At 41.6% G+C, this 27,513-nt stretch overlaps 1 protein-coding gene across 2 annotated transcripts; it reads right to left on the bottom strand.

Moving 5' to 3' along the window:
- Nucleotides 1-20: 20 nt before the first annotated feature.
- Nucleotides 21-27,312, bottom strand: SLC28A2 (solute carrier family 28 member 2). Of its 2 annotated transcripts, none has more exons than XM_055098391.2 (18): nucleotides 26,825-27,312; nucleotides 25,807-25,903; nucleotides 25,583-25,671; nucleotides 17,001-17,092; nucleotides 15,863-16,046; nucleotides 15,084-15,225; nucleotides 14,338-14,451; nucleotides 13,940-14,017; nucleotides 13,443-13,523; nucleotides 12,945-13,025; nucleotides 11,527-11,652; nucleotides 11,311-11,441; nucleotides 10,729-10,897; nucleotides 9,573-9,770; nucleotides 8,832-8,913; nucleotides 6,725-6,823; nucleotides 6,334-6,445; nucleotides 21-3,710 (listed from the first exon to the last, which is right to left on the bottom strand). In XM_055098391.2, the coding sequence occupies exons 2-18, from the start codon at nucleotides 25,885-25,887 to the stop codon at nucleotides 3,593-3,595; spliced, it is 1,977 nt and encodes a 658-aa protein (XP_054954366.1). In that variant the 5' UTR covers nucleotides 25,888-25,903; nucleotides 26,825-27,312; the 3' UTR covers nucleotides 21-3,592. The 2 variants fall into 2 exon arrangements, 1 of the variants encoding a protein (XP_054954366.1); XR_008621070.2 differs by lacking the exon at nucleotides 6,725-6,823 and having other exon boundaries at nucleotides 700-1,193; nucleotides 3,486-3,710.
- Nucleotides 27,313-27,513: the final 201 nt, after the last annotated feature.

Below are 27,513 nucleotides of genomic sequence, written 5' to 3'. Positions count from 1 at the left end.
CGCCCTCGCCTGGGAGCGCCTCTCGCCCCGTCGCGTTTATCGAGGACACAGTGAGTTCTTGTTTTTCCTGTTCCCTCCTGCATTTGACAGTGTTCTGCAGACACTGGTGTTGAGATTGGCATGCTTCCCGCATTTACAGCGAAGCCCTCTAAGAGGGAGAGTTTAGGCCAGGTTTACTTTAAGTAGGAACCTGAGAATTTAAAAACCGAATTAAAAAGTTGGCCCCCGCCCTGGAGGGAGATAGAGTCCCCTTCTCTCATGCTTCCTTGTGTGAACTTAATTTCATACATTACTCAACAAATCGATAGCCATGAACTCAGGTTCCTAAATGATAGTAATGGTATTATTACTACTATAATCTATAATAGTATTAACTATGGTATTATAGTAAGTATAGTAATACTATTAGTAACAGCTAATAGTAATAGCTAACCTTACATTAGACTTGGAGCGAGCAGTCACTGTTTTGTTCCCTGCTGTGGTTTGAATGCCTCCTCGGAAACTCATGTTGAAACCTGTTCCCCAGTGTGGCAATATTGAGAATGGGGTCTTGAAGAGGTGATTGGGTCATGAGGGCTCTGCCGTCCGGAATGGACCAATCCATTCATGAGTTAATGGGTTATCACGGAGAGGGACTGGTGGCTTTATAAGAGGAGACCTGAGCTAGCACACTGAGCCCCCTCACCATGCGATGCCTTACACTGCCCCTGCACTCCGCAGAGTCCCCACTGGCAAGAAGCTCTCACCGGGTGTGGCCTCTTGACCTTGGACTTCTCAGCCTCCTAAAACATAAATTCCTTTTCTTTATAAATTACCCAGTTTCACGTATTCCGTTATGAGCAACAGAAAACAGATAATCTCCTTACAGCAGTGTCACTGTCTTTACCTATAAGGTGGGTCTCACTATCTTTATTTTATAGATGAGGATGCCAAGGCACAGAGAAGTTAAGGAACTTGTCCAAAATCACCTTAGTGATAACTGGCAGAGCTTGAATCAGAATTCAAGTAATCTGGCGTCATGTCCAATACCACTAACCATTGCATTCTGCTGCCTCTCAGAAATAACCAGGCATAGAGTAAAATTCATCTGTAGTTCAAGAAACAATTTATTGAAGCTTCCTTTTTCTGTCAAGTTTGGAAAACGGGAGAGAAGATAGGAATCGAGACTGAGAAGACGACCAAGTGGTTCTGAGCTGAGAGAATTGGGAAATTGAAGGAGGTAGATTAGCTAAGGGAAGATACAAGTACCTGAATCCTTCTAAAAAATTTTTTTATTGAGGTGAAATTCACAGAACATAAACAGCCATTTTAAAGTGAACAATTCAGTGACATAATATTCACAATGTTGCACAACCACCACCTCTATCTAGTTCCAAAACATTCCCATCACCCCAAAGGTGATGGGAATCACCCCAAAACCCCAAACTCGTTAAGGAGTCACTCTCTAATCCCTCCTTCCCCACGCCCTGGCAACCACCATCTCCCTTCTGTCTCTATGGATTTATATATTCCGAATATTTCATCTAAATGGAATCATACAATAATAAGACTTGTGTCTAGCTTCTTTCGTTTAGCATGTTTTCGGGGTGCCTCTACATAGCATAAATCAGTACTTCTTTTTTTAATGGGTGAATAAAATTCCATTGTGTGTACGTAACACAGTTTATCCATTGATGGACATTTAGACTGTTTCCAATTTTTGGCTATTGTGAATAGTGCTACTGTGAACATGCATGTACATGTACTTGTTTGAGAACTTAGTTTTGATTCTTTTGAATATGTACGTAGGAGTGGAATTGTGGGGCTCTGTGGTAATTCTGTGTTTAACTTTTTGAGGAACTCCTGTATCCTTTTGAAACCCTTCCTTAAGGCTGTAATGTTAATATAATAAATAATATTAAATATAATAAATATCTAAAATATTTTGAATCAGAGTTTCTGAGTCTCAGCACAATTGATGTTTGGGACCAGGTAATTCTTCGTTGTGGGAGAGCTGACCTTTGGTTATAGGAATTTTAGTAGCAATATTGGCCTCTACTCACTAGATGTCAGTAGCATCCTCCCACTTTAATCACCAATAATGTCTGGAGACACACTGTCAGATGTCCTCTGAAAAGCAAAATTGGCCCCCTTCCCACTGAAAATTACTGTTTTAAAGGCTTCCCCATAAACTTGGAGCAAATGTGGCTAGCACTAAAGCAGAATACTACAACAAAGTAATGGCCTTTAAGAAATTGATATTCCTTAGAAGTCTTCCTTAGTATACAGGAAGTATTTTTTGTTTACTGTGTAATGTTGTTAAGAAGTTTGCAGATTTACAAATGTTTGACAACCAGAAAAATCTTATCATTAAATATTCATATACCTTTCAAAGGTAACATCAGTAATATAAATCCAGCTCATCCACAATGCCAATAAATATAGCTTCTCCCCCGTCCTAGGCAAATTACATACTAAATCACATTTATAGCACACTGCATCACATAATTTTTAAGATGGAAACTAGAAGCATGATTTGTAAGACTTTTTTGACATAGTAATACTTATTTTTTCTTTATTTATTTTATTTATTTTATTTTTTGGTGGGTGCTTCACTTTATTTTATTTTATGAAGTTTTTTTCTTTTTTTATTATTATTATACTTTAAGTTTTAGGGTACATGTGCACAATATGCAGGTTAGTTACATATGTATACATGTGCCACGCTAGTGTGCTGCACCCATTAACTCGTCATTTAGCATTAGATATATCTCCTAAAGCTATCCCTCCCCCCTCCCCTCACCCCACAACAGTCCCCACAGTGTGATGTTCCCCTTCCTGTGTCCATGTGTTCTCATTGTTCAATTCCCATCTATGAGTGAGAACATGTGGTGTTTGGTTTTTTGTCCTTGCGATAGTTTACTGAGAATGATGATTTCCAATTTCCTCCATGTCCCTGCAAAGGACATGAACTCATCATTTTTTATGGCTGCATAGTATTCCATGGTGTATATGTGCCACATTTTCTTAATCCAGTCTATCATTGTTGGACAGTAATACTTATTTTTTCAAATAAAAGTTCAGGCAGGGCCCATGAGGAATGTCATTTTTTGGTTCAGCCAAATAATGGAAAAACAAAAGCTATTTTTCATTATTGGGATACAGTGAACCAAAATGAATTTTTTTTTTTTTGAGGCAGAGTCTCGCTCTGTCACCCAGGCTGGAGTGCAGTGGCGCGATCTTGGCTCGCTGCAAGCTCCGCCTCCCGGATTCACGCCATTCTCCTGCCTCAGCCTCGCGAGTAGCTGGGACTACAGTCGCCCGACACCACTCCCGGCTAATTTTTTGTATTTTGAGTAGAGACGGGGTTTCACCATGTTAGCCAGGATGGTCTCGATCTCCTGACCTTGTGATCCACCCGCCTCGGCCTCCCAAAGTGCTGGGATTACAGGCGTGAGCCACTGAGCCCGGCCCAAAATGAATCTTTTACATTTACTGTTACTTACTGTTAAACATCTTGGTGAGTGAGTTGTGGGCACCCTGAGTACATAAACACCTTTGCAATCACAAAGCTGTTAAGATCAAAACTGTTATGGAAATAGATCAAGCAGCCTTAGGCACAGACGGTATTGTTGTAGAATCCACAGCAGTTAGTAAGGGCCATAGCACTGAACTCCTTATCTTCCCAGGGACCAGAAAAAGAAGGAGGGTTGGTGCCATTCAGAGAAGTACTGCAGTGAGAAACCAGAGAGGTACATAAGGGGTCAGACAGGAACAAAGCAACAAAACATATCAATAAGTTATACTAAGCAGCTGAAAACAAAAACAAAAACCTGTAAATTGACCCATCAGCCATGACCAAATAGAACCCAATTATGTTTCTTTTCTCATTCATTCCCAAGATAATACTAGCAAGAAACCATAAACTATGTGCGTCTGTTCCTTTGCCCAACTCCTAACCATAGTCCATTTGGAAATTTCCAGATATCCCTGAGTCAAATGTATGGCTTATAATGATTTAGTATTGAATTGATTCTGAAAAGTAAGGTGGTATTCCAAGGCCACCTTCCTCTTGAAAACAGCTTACACTTAATTAGTATAAATTAATTGGACAAAAACGTTGTCTTTCATATTGTAGATGCTAATGATCTTCAGTATGTGGCTTTAGAAAATCCACCAAAATGCCACAAGAACATAAGAATCAGGCAACATGATGAACGCCCGTGTCTACAAAAAGTAAAAATTAACCAGGCATGGTGACACATGCCTGGCCTGTGGTCCCAGCTATTCAGGAGGCTGAGGTAAGAGGATTGCTTGAGCCTGGGCCAAGATTGTGCCACTGCACCCCAGCCGGGGCAACAGAGTGAGCCTGTGTCTCAAAAAAAAAAGAAGAATCAAAACAATGCCAGAGCAATGATGAATCCAGCTCATACCTCATCTTTAATAGTGCATCAAAAGAATTTTTAAAAAAATATGTTAGTTGCCTTCTCTGATGATAACCTCCAAACACAGGAGGGGCAACATTCATTCACTTGGCCCAGTAACCTTTTAAGCAGCCAGCACCTGAATATCTACCTATGTAGTGAACAGACCACTTAATAACTTCCAAATCTTTGTTTGTTTGTTTGAGACAGGGTCTCACCCTGTCACCCAGACTGGACTGCAGTGATACGGATCACGGCTCACTACAGTCTCTAATTCCTGGGCTGAAGTGATCCTGCCACCTCAGCCTCCCCAGGTAGCTGGGACTACAGGCACACACCACCATGCCTGGCTAGTTTTGTTTTGTTTTGTTTTGTTTTAGTAGAGATGGGGTTTCGCCATGTTGCCCAGGCTGGTCTTGAACTCCTGAGCTCAAGCGATCCTCCCGCCTTGGCCTCCCAAAGTGCTGGGATTGTAGGTGTGAGCCACTGTGTCTAGCCCATAACTTTTAAATCTATCTCCAGCTCTGATTTCTCTCTTGAAGCCCAGACCTGAGGTGGCTTTTGAGTACCTTCACAGGGTGGTCCTGCAACTACCTCCAAGTTAACACATCAAAAACTGAATTAAGGCTGGGCATGATGGCTCAGGCCTGTAATCCCAGCATTTTGGGAAGCCAAGATGGGAGGATCCCTTGAGTCCAGGAGTTCAAGACCAGCCTGAGCAACATAGTGAGACCCCATCTCAGTACAATAAATCAATAAATATAAAAAACAAAAACTGAATTAAGCCATAATCTCTCCCTTTTACTCCCATTCCTGAAACTAGTCCTCCTCTTCTGTGAATGAATGGCACCCCTTAGACCCACTTGCTTATGCCGGAAAAGAGATAGTCACTTGAGACTCCTTCCTCTTCTTCACCCCACCTCTTCCTCCTATCTAGCCAATGATCAATCCTATTGATTCTACTGGATCTAGTGTATCTCCAACCTCACAACCACTTAGTATCAATTCTTACCATCTCTCACTAGGACTATTACAGCAGGGTGTTTGTTGGTCTCCTTGCCATTCAAATGGCTACCAAAATAATATTTTGAAACAGCATAGTTGATCATGCCAGTGTTCAGAATTCAGCAGGTCAAAACCTAAATTCTTTAGTATTTCATACAAGGCTTCTTATGATCTCTCAGCCTTTTTTCCCACAACTCCCTTCACTCACGCATATATCACCACCAATACACACACACCGTTTGATTTGAAGGCACTAAACATTCTAGTTCCTCAAATCTTTCCTTTTGTGTGTTCCAAAACTAGTTCCTTTAGCTTGATGACATATCCTCTTCTTTTCATATTCTAGATTTTGGTAAACAAGTTCATTTTTACACTACCTGAACTCATCATGATTTTATAAATACAACTTTATCCTCTCTCAGTTTTCTTCATTTCTGTCTGAAGAAGCCTATAATATTTTAGCCACTTTAACCATTGCTAAGTCTACCTATAACCTACCTGTATTCCAATCACAATAAGTAATTTCTTTTTTTTAATTAATATAAAATAGAGACAGGGTCTCGCTATGTTGCCCAGGCTTGTCTCGAACTCCTGGGCTCAAGCCATCCTCCCACTTCGGCCTCCCAAAGTGTGGGATCGTGGGTGTGAGCCACCATGCCCAGCCAGTAGAGTAATTTCTTATCAGGGAAACCATTTTTCTTCTTCCTTTGCTGCTCTACTTCTCAGTAGCCCACTAACACAGGTAGACCCTGTTGCTGGAGCATACTAAGCTAATAATGAAGATGCAGCCAATAAGAGAAAAGAACACTGATCTAGGCCATTACCAATACTCACAGCCCTTATACACTCTATGCAACCTCAACAGCATTACCGTGGAGACCTGAGGGCCGTGTGTGAGAGAAGGGAATGGGGTCCTGGTGCTCACCTCTGAAAGAGTCCTCTGCAGCACATGTAGGTCTCATAGGTTCTATTGGTGAAACTTGTGTTTGGGAAGGAGACACAGTCAGCTTCAGCCCCCCTGGGGACATAGAGGATTCCTGGATAAAGGAGACAGAGGTACTAAGGGGAAGATCTGACACGTGCTTCTCAAGGCTCTTTATTCTTTTGGCACGAATTGTGGACACTCTTGATTAGGTGCCTTTGCCATGTATCTGTGGAATGGATGGGTAAATCAGTATTCTGAAAGACAGCCTGTCATGATCTAGGGAAGTAATCTCTGTTGCCCCTGTACTCAAGGACAATTCTACCTTCCTCATATTATTCCTCCAACCATCACCCTCATGCAGCAGTATCTCCATCAGAGCTGAGGCACCTACCTGCCATACAGGCACTGATAAGGGATACACAGGCCCCTGTGAAGAGGGCCCTGACCACAACCTTGGACAAGTCACTCTTCCGGTGAGGTACTATTGATGCTGCAGACAATAAAATAAAATAACTTCAGCTTTTCCCCACCAAGGCAATCAGGTATATCCCGTGAGCCCCCACTTAGAAGAACGCAGAGAAACAAAACACAGCCGGTGAAGAGCATCCTTATTACCATCCACCTGAGACTGGCCAGTGTTGCCCTAAGAAGTGTATGTATACATTAGTCCTGAGGGATCACTAACTTAGACTTTCCTCAGATCAAGTATTGAGTGTCTGACCCTCACTTTAATGGTTCTGTGAACATACCCAAGATGTATCTGGATAAAGCAAGGCTCTGGGTTTCTCCAGACAGGTACAAATGCCTGGCATTCACTGCTTGAGATATGCACTCTTAAGCCTGGACCAGAATTAGATGGACTATTTTGAGACAGAGGGCTAAGGAAAGCAACACTCATTGTGTGGCCTAAGACTTAGCCACACAATGCATGTCCCACTGCTAGATGGCAGTCTCATAATCGGACAGTAATCAGGCATCAAGACTAGAACAATACAGTCAGGTGTTTAACAGAAGGGGAAAAGGTAAACTGAAAGGGAATTATTTCACCTTTCAATTAAATTGGCTACCAAGTACATGAATTAAATGACTCTACCCCAGAATATAATTGCCTTTAAAAAGGGATACACTGAGCTATATTTCTTATTATAATCTACTCCTTCTAAGATTCCTTCCTTCCTTCCTTCCTTTTCTTCTTTTTTTCTTTCTACAGGACCTCCCCATGTCACCCATGCCAGAGTGCAGTGGTGCAATCACAGCTTACTGGAGCCTCGATCTGAGTTCAAGCAATCCTCCCACCTCAGCCTCCCGAGTAGCTAGGACTACAGGCATATGTGCAAATATGCCCAGCTAACTTTCAAATTCTTCGTAGAGACAGATTCTCACCATGTTGCCCCAGGCTGCTCTCAAACTCCTATAGCAAGCAATCTTCCTGCTTTGGCCCAAAGTGTTGGGATTACAGGCATGAGCCACCACATCCAGCCTAAGATCCATTTCTAACTTGGATCTTCCAAACTTGGGATCTGCTAGTCACCCCTGTGCCCCTGCACTCAAGGACAGTTCCACTTTCCTCATATTATTCCTCCAACAATCACCCCCATGCAGCAGTATCTCCAACAGTCTAAATATATCTGTGTCTGCTTCAAAGACCCACTCCTTTAACATTTGGTACTTGCATATTTAAATCCAACACTTTACACCACTCTCTCTTACTGTCTATCTGCCTTATGTGCCTGCTGCTTTTATTTGTTTTAATTCTTTGTGTTTCCATGAGGATGACTAGTGAGCAGCCTAATTTCAAAAAGTGTCTTCACTACTGAATAAAATACAAGACCAGGTGCGGTGGCTCACGCCTGTTATCCCAACATTTTGGGAGGCCAAGGCAGCAGATCACTTGAGGCCAGGAATTCAAGACCAGCTTGGCCAACATGGTGAAACCCCGTCTCTTCTAAAAATACAAAAAAAAAAAAAAAAAAAAAAAAAATTAATGGGCATAGTGGCACACACTTGTAATCCCAGCTCGGGAGGCTGAGGCATGAGAATCACTTAAACCCAGGAGGTGGAGGTTTAAGTGAGCTGAGCTCACACCACTGCACTCCAGCCTGCACAACAGAGTGAGACTCTGTTTCCAAAAAAATTAAATAAATAAATAAATAAATAAATATCTTTATTTATATATGCACTACTCCAATTTAATGGCAAAATTGAAATAATATCATTATATTTTCTTCCTCATAGAGAAAATGAAAATAAAATTAGTTTTTGGGGCCTCCAATCCAAAGGAAAAAAAAGTAACTGAAGTTGAGATTATAAAGGGCTCTATGCATAGCCAGGTGGGCCTGACTGCCTTAGGTCCAAGTTAACTGTAGCCTAAGAAATGGGCCCATTTCACAATGGCTTCTCTATCTGATCCCAACTTGTACTGAAGCACCAAGACTGCCCACTACAGAAGCTGGGATCTGGCTGTCTTACTGGGGAGCTGGGAAAATGGATGAACTCACTCAAGCCTCCAAGTGTGATTCCTATGGAACTAAGATTGGCAAATCCACAGAGTGAAAATGTTGTAATGATTTCAGCTCTCACCTAGGGAAAACAAAAATAAATAAGCAAATAAATTCAGTCCCATGCGTGCGGTCTTATAATCACAATAGAAGTTCCAGAGTACTGACAGCCCCCAATCTTTTCCATGGTTTCCCAAGGAACATGAAAGGATGCTCAGAAAACAACTGTTCCCTGAGTTACTATAGGGATAATGACATGGAAACTACCATGGGTCTCATTGCCCAACGCTGTTCTTGTTGAAGGCTATGAATAACGAGAAGGCCTGGGAATGAGAAGGATTGCGAAGGAGGAGGAGAGAGGCAAAGGGAAAGAAAAAGAATATTAATTTGCAGCAATTTAAACTTATAAATGAAGAAGGGGACCTTAGACCATCAAAAGATAGTGTCTGCCCTGGACTGCCCCAGCTGTAAAGACCCAGCAATTACATTATAGAGAGAAGTTGGGTCACAGTTGGGGCAGTGGTGGGGGTGGCGGGGGGAAAATAGCATGCAGACCCATAATAGCTCAGGCGCTGCAGATGAGGCTGCTAGGTAGGCTGTTCTGCTTGCTTTGTAGTTAGGTCTGCGACCCCAGAAAGGCATCTGCAGGTCTGCAACAAACCTGTTTGGCACTTTCTGTCTACCCTCAGATAACCATGGCTGAGACCTCACGGTGTTTATGCTTTTTGGATTGTCACTTACAGAAATCCACTGTTTCTCTCCCTCAATCCACTCCTCCACTCCAGAGAGACGTTTGTTCTTGTATTGAGACAGTTGCTGATAAGCCACAAACTCATTTATGAAGAACTTGATTCCCACCATCTCAGCCACCATTGGACAGTCTGTCCACTCTACACCCATCATGAAAACCATGGGCCTTAGGAGATAGGAGCAGATGACCTGAGTGAAAGAGAGATACCACAGGAAAAGGAAGGACTAATATAACAAAGGTCAGGTGCCAAGGACCTTCTCTGGAGCCTTGGCCTAATCTCCTCCACCCTTCTATTCATGCTCTCTCTTGGCTTACTGTGGGTCAGAAGGACATGCATGGTTGTTTTTTTTTCTTATTATTATACTTTAAGTCTTAGGGTACATGTGCACAATGTGCAGGTTAGTTACATATGTATACATGTGCCATGCTGGTGTGCTGCACCCATTAACTCGTCATTTAGCATTAGGTATATCTCCTAATGCCATCCCTCCCCCCTCCCCCCACCCCACAACAGTCCCCAGAGTGTGATGTTCCCTTTCCTGTGTCCATGTGTTCCCATTGTTCAATTCCCACCCATGAGTGAGAACATGTGGTGTTTGGTTTTTTGTCCTTGCAATAGTTTACTGAGAATGATGATTTCCAATTTCATCCATGTCCCTACAAAGGACGTGAACTCATCATTTTTTATGGCTGCATAGTATTCCATGGTGTATATGTGCCACCTTTTCTTAATCCAATCTATCATTGTTGGACATTTGGATTGGCTCCAAGTCTTTGCTAATGTGAATAGTGCCGCAATAAACATACGTGTGCATGTGTCTTTATAGCAACATGATTTATAGTCCTTTGGGTATATACCCAGTAATGGGATGGCTGGGTCAAATGGTATTTCTAGTTCTAGATCCCCAAGGAATCACCACACTGACTTCCACAATGGTTGAACTAGTTTACAGTCCCACCAACAGTGTAAAAGTGTTCCTATTTCTCCACATCCTCTCCAGCACCTGTTGTTTCCTGACTTTTTAATGATTGCCATTCTAACTGGTGTGAGATGGTATCTCATTGTGGTTTTGATTTGGACATGCATGGTTGAAGGGCTACCTAACCACATCCCAGAGGGACAGCCCAACAAATGTAATCCTTTACCTGGAAAGTGAGCCCCTGTATGTCCACCAATTCCCCCAGCCAGGAGAGGGCAGCATTGATGAAGGCCAACACAGCCAAAAAGGCAATCAGGTTGGCTGCTACATTAGTAGCAAGGCCTATGGCATCTATGGCTCCGTTGCTGGCAGCTTCCAGGACATTCCTCTCCTTCCTGTGGTTATTGGGCAGAAGGCAAGAGTAGGGTGTCTACAGCAGTCTCAGCCCCTCAGAGAAGAGAAATCCCACTGTCCCTATCGTGTGGGAGGAGGGTGCAAGGCCAATGTAGAAGGTGACAGGGGTTCCTCAGTGACCCTATTAGTGGAAATTACTCTGAAGCAATATCAGATATAATTGTCATGTAATTGCATGGATGGCAAGGACAGAGGGTACTGGCATGCAGAAGCTAGTGCCAGGTTGGAGGGTTAAATGAAGAAAACCAGCATGATTAGCAAGCAGCAGAGATAGGCAAGAAGGAATATGGAATCACATTATTCCCCCTCAGGGAGACTTGAAGTCTCTGCCACCACAGTGCCACTCTTAACTACAGCTCACCATCTCCCAAAGTATATGCCTCCTTGGACTCACCCACGGGGCAGCTTTACCCCCTCCTCACTCTTGAACTTGGACTCCTCCACTTCTGGATACGCTAGCTTTGATAAGGCGAGAGCACAAGGGGCGGCCATCACAGAGGCAGAAATCAGGGATGATGCATCAACCTGTGAGGTGCCAGACTTAGGCATTAGTGTTTCTATCAAACCCAACTCGAGTTCACCCAGGAGTGATCAAGCAGACTATGCCTACCCCAAAGGCTATGAAGGCTCCCAGCACAGTGCCAGAAATGGTGGCAAACCCTCCAGTCATCACCGCATGGATTTCAGAGAGTGTCATGTCCCCAAGGTAGGGACGGATGAGCAGAGGTGCCTCTGTCTACAAACATGGAGAAAACAGTCAGATTCCAAGAAGGTGTAACTCCCCATGCCAGAGTGCCCACCCCAGCCCCAGGGGCTGGACCCACTAGACACACATCCATCCAGTGTGAGCACTGTTCAGTGAGCCACACTTCACTTAGTGAGCACGGAGCCCGGCTGTCAGGCCCATCCAGCTTCTGCCCTACTTCCTCTGGCACCCAATCATGTCCTGGCTGGCATAGTTCTCACCTGTTTCTATACATGCTTGTTTCATCTATTGACATGTTAAAATGTTATAGAAGAGAAATGGTATATTTTGTTTGTATATTCTCAATGTCTAAAGCCACACACTTACTGAACTTATGGGATGCAGTGCACTTAATGAGAACATATTAGATGCTTAAACAGTACTCATTAAATGAAATACAAATAGATGATCCAAACCCCCTGTTTATGGATCAAAAGAAATAATGTTTGTGAAAATGTTATGAAATTATGAAGGGCCATCTATGTAAGCCATATCCAGCACTGACCTAAGATAATGGTATCTATTATTTAACAAGTGCCAACTATGTGCCTAGCACTGCGCTAGATGCTAAGGACATTGATATAGGTAAGGCAAAGTCCTTACTCTTAGAAGCTTATAGTCTCACATAGGAAACTAGGCTGATTATGGATAATTTCAGCAAAATGTGGAGTGCTATGGTAAAGTATCCAGAAGTACTCTGAAAACATTTCAGAAGCAGCCTAGAGCCTTGGGAGAGAAAGACCTCAGTACTAACTCCCTGTGAATGTGACAAGTCATTGTCCCCAACATTGAGCTGATCAGTCAGTAGCACATATGGAGCACCTACTCCATACAGACCAATGTACCAAGCAAGTATTATGGGGAAGAGCCTGGGCGTTAGCGATGAGCAAGACAAGTGATTTCCTCCTTAGAGACCCTGGAAACCAAGTACTGCAGGGAGTCACAGGGAGAAACCAGAATGAGGATCAAACACCCTTCATAGCCTCCGAAAGGGGATATGAATTGGACCAGGACATTCCCTACATTCCTACGTAGGAAGTGTTCATTAGAAGTGGTGAAGGCTATCCCTCCAGATTAAGTATTACCAGGGAAGTATTTTTAGGCGCAAAGGGTGAACGCAATGAGCAGAGTCTTCTTTGAGCTGCTGAGTTATCTCTCATCCAAGATTGGCTGCCCCACAGTCTTCATTTATTTGACTTTTCAGAAGGAAAGCATACTCTTGTTTTGTGCCAAATTCTCAGTTCCTCAGAGGGAAGAAGACCAAAAGTCCTCAAGGTGCTTACCATACCCACAAAGATGTTTCCTGCCACAGCCAGGGTCTCTGTAGCAGTGGTGCCCATAGTGATTTGTAAAAACCAGGCGACCTAGAAGAATACAGAAACCTAAACCATTAATGTTAGCAGGAATCTTGGAGAACATCTCGCAAAACTCCTCCTCCTCCACTTTACTGATAAGGAAACTGAGGCCTAGAGAAGTAGAGCAGCAAGCCCAGGGCCAAAAACCAACTTACAAACAGAGCCTTGACCAGAACTCAGGACTCGTTGCCTTTAGAACAAGTACATTAAAACTCAGTATCAAAGGCAGTCCAGCTCATCTTCTCTCTGCTCTGCCCTCAGCCTACCTAGGGCCTCGGCTGACAGTTTGCTATCAGGCATGCTTGAGAGGGCCTGCCTTTTCCCATTGTTTCTAACACTCTAGACCTTAGCTATGGGCATTTTTCCAAAGCTGACTGATGACAGTATGAAGGCCTGTCTCCTGACTGGTGTAAGAGAACTACTCACCTTCTGAACTACCCATTGCACAAGGCCCAGGTAGTAGAGAATGGACATCACACATCCAAAGAAAATGATGATTGGTAAGGCCTGTAATGAGAATGGTAGCAGGTGGTGAGATGTTACATTGCATACTCTGTGTTTTAGGCTTCTAAGTTAAGCTCTTAGCATTCCAAGGGTATCTCATACAGTGTAGGTATTCAGTACCTACACAAACTAGTTTAGGGATACATTTACAATGTATTAAACCCATTGTCCCACCAGTACTAAACCACAAGCTGTTTTCTGACCCTTTTCCCCCAATTCTCATTTCATCTAATTTTATGATGGCAATGACCACAGGGAAGAAGATAGATGCCATTTCCTTTACTGATGGGGTTAAACCCTCTTCTTAGGGTCAAATTGGTATACAGGGGCACTGATCTCTTGGACACACACTTTCATCCTCTGCTTTATTCCTCTACCCCTCCATAGACCATCATTCCTGCCCATAAAATAGGTATCACCTGAAAAGCAAAGACATCCTTGACCAGTGTATCCCCAAAGACAAAACTGGAGCCGGCCACAGTGTAGTTCAGGAAAATCTGAAGGGAAAAAAAGAAAAAGACAGAGAATAAGAATGAAACCCAAAAGGACACACAGGAAGACGAGACCAGCCCCATGCGTCCTGAGGACCTACTGTTGCTACTGAGGTTGGCCTCCCTTTGACAGCCCAGGGGCAGGCTATGTCCCCATGAGCTCTTTATTCATATTCTTAGCTGTATCCTAGTACACTCTCTCCTTTCCCAACCAGATCTTCCACCACATCATTAACAAGATACAGCCTAATCTTCTCATGCTGCTCTCAAATCTCCTTTCTCTAGGGTTCTATAAGAGAAAAGCCCTCGCATTTAATTTCTTATACCTGGACCTGCTCTCCCAGCCACTGAAATACAGTATATCCAAGATCAGTTCTGATGACCAAGATCCCAAAGACAAATTGAAGACCTAGGCCCGAAAACACTGTCCTCCAGGACACCTAGGATCAATAAGAATATTATTCCAATGTGAGTTCTGCTAGTCCATTACCTGGTTGGAGTTTTAAACATGTACTCTGGGTGGAACCAACCTAGAATATTAACAGTAAATCTAGGGTCTGATGGCATAGGGAGCAGGGGCAATGGTAGGGAGAAACAGGGCAGTAATATATAAAAAGCCACATATGTTCATAAGGTTTTTAAAAAATGTGTCTAGAGGTTAGATGACACTTATACACACATATATGCATGCATACATACAAATAAAAGTTTTATAAATCAATATTTTAACAGTATCATCTGCACTGCGTGTTGATTTTCTACTGTATTCTATTTTTCTCTCCTTCCTTATTTTTTTTCTTTTGTTCTTTCTTTAACACTGGCCTAGATTCGCAAAATTGGTATCAAGATTCATTAATGGATCACAATCTACAGTTTGAAAATAAGTGGTCTAGGGCCTCTGAGAATTTTTTAAACTTATCTTAGAAACAAAATTATCAAAGAGGCAAATTCTAGGGGTTGTTATGAACTAGTTCTATGCCCTTGTAATTAACACTTGATGCATACGCTTTATGATTAGCACTTGGCCCTTGGCCATGTGTTGCTATACCCAACCCAAATACCCAAAACTCACTGCACTGTGGTGTTTGGAGCAGGCAAAGAGGATAAGGACGAACATGCAGATTCCTGCGAAGGGGATCAGCTGCTCTGGCCTTTGGGCTGTGTCTAAAGCCAACCACAGTATAAGGCCAACCAAGGAGACTCCTGCAAACACCCTGAAGAAGGAATGCCAAGACCATGTCATCAACCCAGTGAATGAAAAACAAATAACTTACAGAGAGTCTGAAAGTTATTCTCTCACTCCTGGCCTGTGATCAAAGGCCATGCATGTGCCATTGTTAGAGCTGTGGCTGCTGTAGACGCCAGTTCAGAATATACACGACTGTAAGTTTTCTCTTTAAACTCTAAGGAATTTTAAAAGGTACCAGTGGGTGCAGGAAGTCTAGGAGACTAGAGAGAAAAAAGCATAAAAAGTATCAGGGAACTAAGGGAGACACCAATGACCACCAAATCAATTTGATCGCTTAATGTAGCTGCAAGGCTCTGTGTTCTGATTACTTCACTGAAGAGGAGTATGATTTTTCTCATTTCTGACACTGGCTCTGATGACAATGAGACTAAAACTCTTCTCTGAAACTAAACTCCTCCTGCCCCCCAGCAATGTTGAGACCCAAGGCTACAAGAATCTGGACTGAGGTCCTGTGCTCAGAGGCCTATTGTTATTTTTCTCTGCGCTTTGGTTCTGAAAAGCCTATGTGCAGGTCTGAGAGCCTGCTCAGCAACTATCAAAAGAGAAAAAAGGAGGTGGACTGGGATAAGCTGTGAGGCCAGGTATTGAGATTCTTATCTTACCATTTCGTCCAAAGCCTCAGGCGGGAGTTTTCAAAGGGCTTCAGACATCTTGTTAATTTTTTGCCCAGGAGCTTTTTCAAAAACGAGTGAACCAGGACAAAGATCACCAAGCAGGTAATGACAAACAAGGCCAGTGCCCTCTGGAAATTCAAGATGCAAGCTGCCAGGAGATAGGCAGCATAGGCTAAAAAGAGAAGAAGCAGAGTAAGGATCAGCAAGGCAGTGCTTCCAATGGGCAAACGAAACTCCAGTCATGAATGCCTGGGACTTAGAGCAAGAAAAACCCTCCAGAGACCTTGCCACCCAGCCCTACTGTCAGACGGAGCTGCACTTCTTGAGGCCAGGATAGATGTCTAACTGTCTTCTTCTTGAGGATTCCCAAAGACAGTCTGACTTAATGCAAAGACTGCGTATTTACACTGGTCCCTAATGAAATCTCATTCCCTTCTATTTTATCTAATATCCTCTCTCTGTCCCTTGGAGTAGATTTGATCAGTGTGCACCATTAGACTCTTCAAAAGTCAGTCATCTCCCCTTGAAACTTTATTACCCCAGTCACTTTAACCTTGCCTCTGGAACAAACCATGTAAACAAAGCTACCACTGGGAAGTGCAGCCATGTGGACCTCATCCCATGGCTCTCTTACTCATCCCAAAATATAATTTTTGCTCCCACCATCCCAGGTGCCTCCTATTTTGACATTAAAGCCCCATATACCAATGACAGTATGTTTTAAACAGAGCTCTGCTGTCTTTTAAGAATATTTTATATCATTGATCTTACTAGTAAACCAGCAAATAAGTAAGGTATAATACAGGCTTCTGTCATCAAGGCTGTAAGAATCATGCACTCCACCAAATCAAGCCACTAAAAAAAGGATAAGCCCCCATTCTCTGAAATATTTTAAATCCATCAAATAGTACACTTTTGAAAAATAGTTTATTCTCAGATTTCACTTATTCCTACAAGTGCAATTCAATACATTATGGTTTACCTACAAGTAGTTAAGATTGATACATCAAATAGCTTTTTAGATCAGTTTTGAATAAAAATGCCTTCCACCTGGTAATCACCTTGACACAAGGGAAATTTCTAAAATAACTGTGTTTCTCACTTTCATGAATTCTCAATATCTCACCCAAACACAACAGGCCCAACAGGATCTTCTTGAACAAGCTGGCGTGTGTTTTGCAGAAACTTCTTGCTTTGCTGAAAGGCCACCGACTCCTCCTAATAAGAACCCAAAAGTTAAGATACAAGAATTACTCCATCCCATTTCTATTAATTCAACTCTCAGAATTCAGATTACCTAACACAAGACAGAATTAGCTCTTAGTCAATGAAGAATATTCTTCAGCCAGGAGGAAGTTAGGTAGTGTCCTGCAATGCCAAAAAGGGCAAATCAAACTGCTGGTGGGCAGCAGGTCAGAATACCCTACTCAGCCCGAACTAGCAATATCCTTGGTAGTCTCCTACCATAGAAGTGGGTACTGCTCATGTCAGGGGTCTGCTACTTTCCTTTCCCATTCTGAAAGGACAGAGGATTGCTAAGCTTCCATATTCACAAGAGGGCCTATTCTTCTTAGAGGCAATTTGGCCATCCCTCCCTAAAAACCAAACAAACCTATGGCCTTGAACAGTCAGCCAAATGTGCATTGACAGACAGGAAGGAAAATGCTACCAACCTCAAGAATTGCTCTGGATGTGCAGGCCTGAGAGAAGAGGCCCAGCAAGTAGGGATATTCAAGTTTGATTTAACAAACATGTATATAGTGCTTTCTCTATGCTGAGCTCTTTCTAAGAACTTAGCAAATACTAACTCATTGACTCCTCTTAAGACCCCTGGAGCTGTTACTATTAGCATTCCCATTTTACAGATGTGGAAACTGAAAAACAGAGAAGTTAAATAACTTTCCCAAAGTCATACAGGCTGTAAGGAGCGAACACAGAATATACACTCTGGCTTCAGCATCTGAGCTCTTAACCATCATTCTATGCCACGTCTTCCCTAGATTCCAGGGTTGCCTGTCTTTGCCACTCCTAAGTATGCTCAGCATGCTGCAGCCATCTGAGCCAAAAGCTCTAATTTCCAAAATCTTGGAAGCTCCAGAGAAGGTGATCCCAGCAAGAAGGTCCCAGTCTGGCAGTCATGCTGAGGCAGGGCAGCTTAGCCAGGGTTAGGACCAGCCATTAACTCCTAATGCCCTGGGGCTTTGGCCCATGGAGTTCCATGGCTGCCCCTCCCATCTAACACACTCCCAGTTCCTAGTCTTCCTTTTCATTCCTGCCCCCATCCCCTCCTGCCCCTTCTGCAGGAATTCCAACCCTGTGTTAGCTGAGCAGAGTGTGTACTGTGAGATACAGTTAAGCTGAGAAAGGAGGAAACAATGCTTATCACCATCTGACTGGATCAACTCAAGATGATTCTTTAGGATCTCAAGAACTCTGCTTTGCTTTGCTTTGCTTTGCTTTGCTTTTCTTCTCTTTAAGAGACAAGGTCTCACTCTGTTGCCCAGGCTAGAGTGCAGTGGTATGGCGTGATCATGGCTCACTGCAACCTTGAACTCCCAGGCTCAAGTGACCCTCCTGCCTCAGCCTTCCGAGTAGCTAGGACTACAGGTGTGCACCACCACGCCCAGCTAATTTTCTTTTTTAAATTTTTGTAGAGATGAGGTCTTGCTATGTTCCCCAGGCTGGTCTCAAACTCCTGGGCTCAAGTGATCCTTCCTCATTTTTCCATGCTTAATAGAGAAAGTAGTGAGTAAAAGGGGCAGCATACCTGAGGACATCATTATCTTTGGAACATCATTTGCAAAGTATATCAAGGAATGAATTTAATTTCAATCCTGGCCTTCCCATGTGTGCCAGATATCTTTGGTGTGCTCCTCCAGCACCACTCTCCACTCCACTCTGTGCCCTGGGAATTGAACTCATGTAAACTACATCAATGTACTCCCATGTCCTCTGGCTTATCAGGTTGGGTTCTGCTACTGGGACCTCCACAGATGATCAGAGTGTATGAAAAGACAGGTCAATGTGTTGAGGAGGTCTTTTTATCTGACTTTCCTGCCAGGTGCTCTTAGATCTTATTCCTTCAGGCCTACGAATAGTAACTGCTCACTGCTTCAAGACTTTTGCTTCTTGCATTATCCTTTCTTATGGTGTCACCATACCTCATACATATCTTTGTAATGGTCTCTTTGTAAATAAATTCTCCTATAATTATCTTAATTTAAGTATGCCATCTGTTTCCTGTTGGGACCTAAACCGATGTACTAGATAAAGCTAGTTTAAAATTATATGCAGTCAAATGCCAGTTGAGTAAGCCTCCTGCAAAATAAGAGGCAGGCATGGACTAGTCCAAGAGTAGATATAAATTGCATGCCTAGAAAAGATTTCTTCCATCACCTCCTGACCACAACTCACTTACCATATAGCACTTACCATATAGCATATTGTCATTTTTCTGTTTACCTGTCTTTCTTAGGTTTTGAGCATATCAGGGAAAGGGGCGTTTCTGTTTTTATCTTTGTATTCTTGGTGCCTAAATTAGTGCCTAGCACATACTATTATTGCTTTAGGTCGCTAACAAGTGCCCGGCCCATAATAGATGTTCAATAAGTGTTTGCTGAATAGAAGAATAGGTAGATAGATAAACTCACAAAAATGATTTGCCTATATACTTGTGACAGATAGCTAGAAAGTATGAAAGTATCATTTACAGTGGTAGCAACATCATTCAGGGTATTAATTTTGTACTTCTTTTTAAAATTGACAAAAATTGGCTGGGTGCAGTGGCTCACACCTGTAATCCTAGCACTTTGGGAGGCCAAGGAGGGAGGATCACTTGAGCCCAATAGTTCAAGATTAGCATGGGCAATATTGTGAGACCCCATCTCTAAAAAAAAATTTTAAATAAAATTGACAAAAATTGTATATGTTTATGGTATACAACATGATGCCTTAAAATATATATAAATTGTGGAATGGCTACATCAAGCTAATTAACACATGCATTACCTTACATACCAGTTTTTTTAATGGCAAGTGCTTAAAATGTACTCTTGTTTGTATTTCATCATTTATAAAATGTACTACTATTTTTATACACTAAGAAAGAAAAACACTGCCAATTAAAGACTTGAACAGGCACTTCACAAAAGAGAATATTCAGTGGCCAGAAAAAGCTGAAAAGATGCACAAGTTCCTTAGCCATTAGGGAAATACAAAGCAAAGCTACAATGTGATAATACTACACACATACAATGGAGACAATGAAAAAAGACATGCTCTCATAACACTGCCAGGGGAGTGAAATTTGGTAAAAATATGTTTAGCATCTGTTAAAGCTACATAAACCTACACATACCCTATAGCATGGCAATTCCATTCCAAAGTATATACCCAATAGAAAGGTGTATTTATCTTTACTGAAAGACATGCACAAAAATGTTCATAGCTGCACTATGATAGCAAAAGCATAGAAACTACTAAAATTCAGACCCACAGTAAAATGAGCAGATAAACTGTGGTAGATTCTTACAATGAAATACTATACAGCAATTAAAAATGTACAAAGTACAATATATGCAATAATATGGAAGAATCTCCAAAACACAATGTAAAGCAAAAGAAGCAAAAGTATATATATGGTATATTTTCATTTAAAGTATACATTAGACTTCCCATATAAAGTCCAAACACAGGCAAAATTAATCTATGATGCTAAAAGTCAGGATAATGATTACCCTTAGGGAGGCTGACTGAAAGGAAACATAAAATGGTTCTTGGGTATGGATAATGTTTTGGTTCTTCATCTGGTCGATGGTCATATGGGTGTATTCACTTTGTGAAAATTCATTAAGGCTTATGTTTATTTTTCTGTATGCATGCTATGCTTTATTAAACATTACACTAAAAAGGCAAAAAAAACTGTACCAGTTAAACTACAGCATGCAGTCCCAAAAACATAAATTAATAATAATAATAAAATAAAATTTGACAAAAAAATATATAGTATATATATTTTTGAGACGGAGTCTCAGTGTTGCCCAGGCTGGAGTGCAATGACATGATCTTGGCTCATTGCAACCTCTGCCTCCCAGGTTCAAGAAATTCTCCTGCCTCAGCCTCCCGAGTAGCTAGGAGAACAGGTGCCCACCACCATGCCCACATATTTTTGTATTTTTAGTAGAGACGAGGTTTCACCATGTTGGCCAGGCTGGTCTCAAACTCCTCACCTCAAGTGATCTGCCTGCCTTGGCCTCCCAAAATGCTGGGATTACAGGCATAAGCCACCATGCCCAGCCCCAAGGAATATTTTTTAAAGGAAAAACTAATGCAAATACATGAGCCATCAAGTTTTAATGTACATTGTAAACAATGATATCGTGTTAAGTACTCAGAACTGTGTCAGTGAAACAAAAGATTTAAAAATAAATCCAAATCATCACATTAACTTAATAAAGTCGAAGCAACATCAGAATAGAGAAAGAACTCACAATTTAATAACTTGCTAGAAAAGTGGGTATCGGTATGGAAAAGCATCAGCTTAAAGCTACATGTCAGATTACTCCCTGCAAAGCATCCCAGATCATCAGAGTTAATCAAACAAAAGAACAAGAAGAAAAAGAAAGAAATACTTAAAAATCAATACGGAAACAAAACAGAATTGAAAAATGTACACGTGAAGAAATTACAAAGTCTATTATCTAGATTATATACATAACTTATTAACATGTATTTATTGAATTTTGAATGTTATGGCATTTTAAGTATAAACTATGGGTAAAGCATTGTTTCCAGTGTTATAGGAGACAAAAGGATGAAATAGACATTGATCTTGCCCTCAATGTATTTACAGTCCAGTATAGGGGATATAATATACATGTAAGTCTATAACAAAATGTCAAAAGCTTAAAGTGTTATAAGAGAGGGTCAGATAGAATGTTATGGAAGTTTGGAGAAAGAAGGGACCTTTTAGTACTGGGGCCAGTGAGGTTGAGGTGAGGAGAGGCAGCATCAGGGAAAGTTTCATGGACATGATTGCTCTTGAGTTGAGCCTTAAAATATGTGTTGTATTTGGGCACAAAGACAAAAAATGAAGACAGTACACTCATAAGCAATGATGTAATGACATGCATGACATGGAGGCAGGAAATTGGGGACTACATATAAGGAACAGTTGATAGTTGACTTTCACTAGAGCATAGGGTGGCATTAGAAAGGGAATTGCAAGAGTTAATGTTGGAAAGTCAAGTTGGATACAGATCCTGGTTGTGGGGAAGAGGTTTTGGGGAGAATTGAATACCAGGCTGTGGAGTTTGGCTTTGTTCAGGAGCAACTGGAGAGCTACAGAGGTTTGTGATATAAGGGAGTTCAGACATACTTTAGGTAGTTTTGGTAGAAGCTATATAGGATAGATTGGCAGGAGGTGGGGAGAACTGGAAACAAGAAATCTATGTGGGTTCTATTAGAGTTGGTCAGGAGAAAGGAAATGAGGTTCAAAATCCAGAACTTACTTTAGTTGATAAAGAAAAGTAGGCCGGCCACAGTGGTTCACGCCTATAATCCCAGCACATTGGGAGGCCAAGGTGGGCAGATCACCTGAGGTCAGGAGTTCAAGACCAGCCTGGCCAACATGGTGAAACACCATCTCTACTAAAAATACAAAAAAAAAATTAGCAGGGTGTGGTAGCACGTGTAATCCCAGCTACTCGGGAGGCTGAGACAGGAGAATCGCTTGAACCTGGGAGGTGGAGGTTGCAGTGATCACACCACTGCACTCCAGCCTGGATGACAGAGTGAGACTCCGTTTCCAAAAAGAAAGAAAAGAAAATCACACATAGAAATATGGAAAGTAAGGCAAATGGAGGAAAATGTGTAGCTTTACAAAAATTTAAAGAAATGCAAGTTAAGGTCAGGCACATGGCTCACACCTGTAATCTCAGCACTTTGGGAGGCTGAGACATGAGGATTGTTTGGGCCCAGGAATTCAAGACCAGCCTGGGTAATGAAGTAAGACCTCATTTCTCAAAAAATAAAAATAAATGCAAGTTAGAACTTTAAGGCATGATTTTATATCTATGTAACTAGTTAACATGGTTTATATGAGAAAATATAAGGTCGATGAGACTTGAAGGGAACTGGACATGTTATATATCAGAGCAGTTTAAGGTGCCAACAACAGTTTGGCAAAAAAAAAATACCAAGATCCTTTCAGCTAAGTACTAGTATTATTCTTGTTTTACAGGGTGAAAACTGAGGTTTAGAGAGGGTAAATAACTTGCCCAAAATCTGGTAAGTGCCAGAGTCAGTGGTGCAGGGGAAGCTGGCCTGCGCTGGCTTGAGAGAAGTGATTGTTACATTTTCAGGAATTGTGCAAGCCATTACTAAAAATTAAAACTATATAAACGTATAATTAAATTACATTAAAGACAAAGGTAATAAATACTAAAAACTCATCATTTTCTAATTATTTTGCTACATTTTTCTGTTATGTGAGCTCATGAAGTTATTCATGTCTGCTGTATGTGTATGGTGGAAATTTTATATAATGATACATCTCTTCCCAACTCCTTGTTCGTGTAACCCTTTGGTTACTTGAAATCAGCCTTGTTGAGAGTTTTTACATTACAGGCGAATACTATAAATAAGGTCTTAATTTATTATTTCATCTAGACTAAAGATTAGCAAGCTGTGGTCTGTGGGCCAAGTTCATCTCACCTTCTTTTTAAAAATTAAGTTTTATCAAAACACAGCCATGCTCATTTGTTTAGTATCACCTGTGGCTGCTTTCCTACGAAAATGGTAGAGTTTAATAATTGCAACAGAGACTACATCAACCACAAAACCAATAATATTTAACTACCTTATCTTTTACAGGAAAAGTTTGCCAACCCCTGGTCTTACTCCTCATTAAGGTGAGCAAAAATATTAACCAACATTCATTGCAAAACTACATGTGGAGAGCCGGTTCTTTCTTCTTTTTTTTTTTTTCAAGACGGTCTCACTCTGTCCCCTAGGCTGGAGTACAGTGGCACGATCATGGCTCACTGCAGCCTTAACCTCCTGGGCTCAAGTGATCCTCCCACCTCGGCCTCCTGGAATAGCTGGGACTACAGGCACGCACCACCATGCCCTGCTAATTTTTAAAAATTTTTGTAGAGGCGGGTCTCACTATGTTGCTCAGGCTGGTCTTGAATTCCTGGGCTCAAGTGATCCTCTCACCTCAGCCTCACGAAGTGCTGGGATTACAGGCATGAGCCACTAGCCCGGTGGAGAGTCAATTCTTAAACATTTACTAGCATACCACTGTTCAAATATAGACCCAAGCAGTGTGACTCACATGATTAACGACCACACTGCTAAGTAAAATATGAAATATCATGTAAGCATGAAAAACTTACAAAGAGTTTACTGTCAATTCAGTATATATAAAACATGATAATATAAAAATTTTTAGAGAGAAGCAAATTGTGAATAAAACAATTAAAAATTTTAAGAAGTCACTGAGGTAACTTTCAAAAATAAAGAGAAGAAAACAAAAATAACCTTTTGTTTGGAAGCTGCTCTGAATCATCTCCATATATAGTCATGTGTTACTTAACAACAGGGATACATTCTGATAAATTCAACATTAGTCAATTTCATAATTATGCGAACATCTTAGAGTGTACTTATGCAAACCTAGATGGTATAGCTTACGACACATCCAAGCTATATGGTGGATCCTATTATTCTTAGGCTGCAAATCTGTTCAGCATGTTTCTGTACTTAATACTGTAGGCAACTATAGTACAATGGTAAGTATTTGTGTATCTAAACATATCTAAACATAGAAAAGGTACAGTAAAAATACAGTATTATAATTTTATGGGACCACCATTGTGTAATGATATACACCGTTGATATACATGATTATACACCATTGTATAATGAGGTCTATCATTGACTGAAACATCATTATGTAGCTCATGACCATATTCCCTTTAGAAGCTATCCAATGTCCTCTTCTCAGCTTTTAGTGTATGACTTCTGCACTCTTTTATAAATACCCACTCTTTTCCAGACCATGGAACATTGCTTCTTTCCATATGATCTATTTTACTCAAACAATTTTCTTTGACATTACTTCTGGGACCAGATCCATGAACAAATTCAAAGATTTTTCTCACTCCTCCTTCCTAGACCCCTGTTCACATAGCACTGTGGACTGTACCTTCTTCATTCTTGAGACTCTTCTCTTTTGACTTCTAAGATCTTTTTTACTGTCTTTATTATCCTTATAATAAGTCCTTCTGTGTTTTCTCCCCAGGTTTCCCTTCCTCTCCACCATCCCCAAATCTGAGTATTCCAGAAGAGCTACTGTTTTTTTAATTATATGGTAAATTCATTTCTAAAGGGATTAAAATGAATACCTACCTGTTGTTATGAAAATAAATGTATAACATAAAGCAATCTGCAAAATAGTAAGTATACACTCAAAATCTGTTAGCCATTATTACCGTTGTTATTATTTTTATTTTCAGTCCAACCAACACTGATACTGCTGAACTCCTGTTGTTTATGGCACATGTTTAAGTTAATTAATTATGTAAGATACATATATATATGTACACATGGTAAGGTGGAGCGGTTGTGATAATACCACAAGCTGCCTGAAGGGGCAGCCCACCCTAGATCCTTTCCTAACTGAACAAGATTCCAAAACACCAGTACCTCTGGTAAGTGGAAGGGCCCAGTCCATCCCCCAGGCTGTGTCCTTGTGCGTCAGTCCTCTTGCTTCCCTCAGGCTCTACTTCTTTTTCCTACAAGCACAGGGAGCATTGGGATCAGTCATGGAGCCCTGCTAGGGATGATGGGGATTGAGAGCAGCCAAATACCCTACAGGAGGCCATGCAGCAGCCCACAGCCCTGCAGAGAGAAACAAAACTGGTGATTACCATGAGCTCCAGCCCTGGGTTCACTGTGCCAGTCTCCACTGTGGACAGAGCAATGGACTGTCTTCCACTTGCTTTCTCCATCTCCTGTTCTCCTCAACTGAAAAACAAATTCAGGGCCAAGCCTGAAAGATTGGTCATTCTGTCCTGTGGGGATGGGGAGAATTTTTAGGACCAGTTACCCATGGAAAACGCAAAACTAAAAGTCTTTGAAGGCTTAGTTGATTTCTTTAAGAACTGAGAATTGAGGAGACTGGATGTGTACTTTTTATATAATAAATAATGAAAAATAAAATCCTGTTTCCTCTTGTGAATAGCTAAAGAAGGGGCAGTAAGATAGGAGAAGAGAAATGAAAGGCAGTGGAATTGAAATGAATCAGTGGGCCGCCCAGGGCCCCAGGATCTGGGCTATAAAGGTTCCTACTTGGACCCTCAACGGAAGAGTCATAGGGTAACTACTCCTTTTAGCCCCAGGGAGGCCCCACTGAGCTTGCTGAGTAAGAAGGAAACAGGGAGGAAGGCAGTTGGGAAGACCCAGACCCTAAAGTATTGCTGAACAGACAACAATATACAGGCCTTCAAATTCCTGACTATAATGTAGCATAAGAATTGGTTTTTTATGCCCCAGAGAGAACTCATCATTGAAATTAACAAAACTTACATTTAAAATAATTAGTATGAATGTTAATGATCCCAAGTAAAGTTTTTAAACAAAATAAGCAAACATTTGGGCCTCAGAATAAGCAAATTTAATACATGGACATTCACAATTAGAATATAAGTTCATTCTGAGATATTTATTTACTTTGCAGAAAATTCCCTTCCCCATGGAATTGCTTTTGAAAATGTGATCTCTTCAAGCATTTGAAGTATAATTTCATTAAACATACATAACCAACTTATATTGTGTAAATTAGGGCCTTCCTGACTAGGCACAAAACTACCTGCATTTAGTTTAAATATGATCTCTTTAAAAATTTGTAAATTAGGCACCTGCCCTCCCCCAAACACCTTTACTTACCCCAGCTTGTGGAATTGATTCCCTCTGGCTCCTCAGTGAAGGACTGAAAGAAAAGCTCAGCTGCGAGGGAGGAGGGGCAGCTTGGGTGGGGCATGGGGGCTTTCCTGCCATTGGTTAGTTTTATGCCTTGGGCCCTCCTTCGCTGAGCCTGCCCTCACTGTAGAGGAGGACTGCACCTCACAAGTTAAATATTATATGTTTTTAAGACTGTTTTGCAGGCCTAAGACTTATGCAGAGGTGGCGCCCGCCCGTAATCCCAGCACTTCGGGAGGCCGAGACGGGCGGATCGCTTGAGACCAGCCAGGACAGCATGGCGAAACCACATCTCTACAACAAATACAAAAATTAGCTGGGCGCGGTGGCACAGGACTGTGGTTCCAGTTACTCGGCAGGCGGAGGTGGAAGGATCCCTTGAGCCTCTGGAGGTGGAGGTTGCAGTGAGCTGTGATTGCACCACTGCACTCCAGCCTGGGCGACAGAGTGAGACCCTGTCAGAAAACAAAACAAAACGAAAGAATTCTGTAAGAACTTCTAACAGGTACGTTCCTGTAAGCATTATCCACCACTGGACTAGGCACTGGGTAGCCTGTAAAATACAGTAAGAGCCGTCTCTGCACCCAGAAAATTTACCATCATTTTGTGCTGGAAAGACATGCCCTAGAAAACAATAGACAGCACGACTGTACATG

This window comes from Pan paniscus, chromosome 16 (assembly GCF_029289425.2).
Source record: "Pan paniscus chromosome 16, NHGRI_mPanPan1-v2.0_pri, whole genome shotgun sequence".
In the NCBI taxonomy this organism is placed as follows: Eukaryota; Metazoa; Chordata; class Mammalia; order Primates; family Hominidae; genus Pan; species Pan paniscus.
Note: the sequence above shows the minus strand (reverse complement) of the source record. Positions and strands in the feature narration are given on the sequence as shown.

What these genes read in the sequence shown, in the direction of transcription:
- SLC28A2 (XM_055098391.2), bottom strand. Translation starts at nt 25,887, where the DNA reads ATGGAGAAAGCAAGTGGAAGACAGTCCATTGCTCTGTCCACAGTGGAG. An exon ending in GAGAGAAACAGTGGATTTCT is followed by an intron (nt 8,914 to 9,572) that starts GTAAGTGACAAT and finishes TGTTTTCCCTAG; the next exon opens with GTGAGAGCTGAAATCATTAC. An exon ending in AATCACACTTGGAGGCTTGA is followed by an intron (nt 6,824 to 8,831) that starts GTGAGTTCATCC and finishes TATTGTCTGCAG; the next exon opens with CATCAATAGTACCTCACCGG.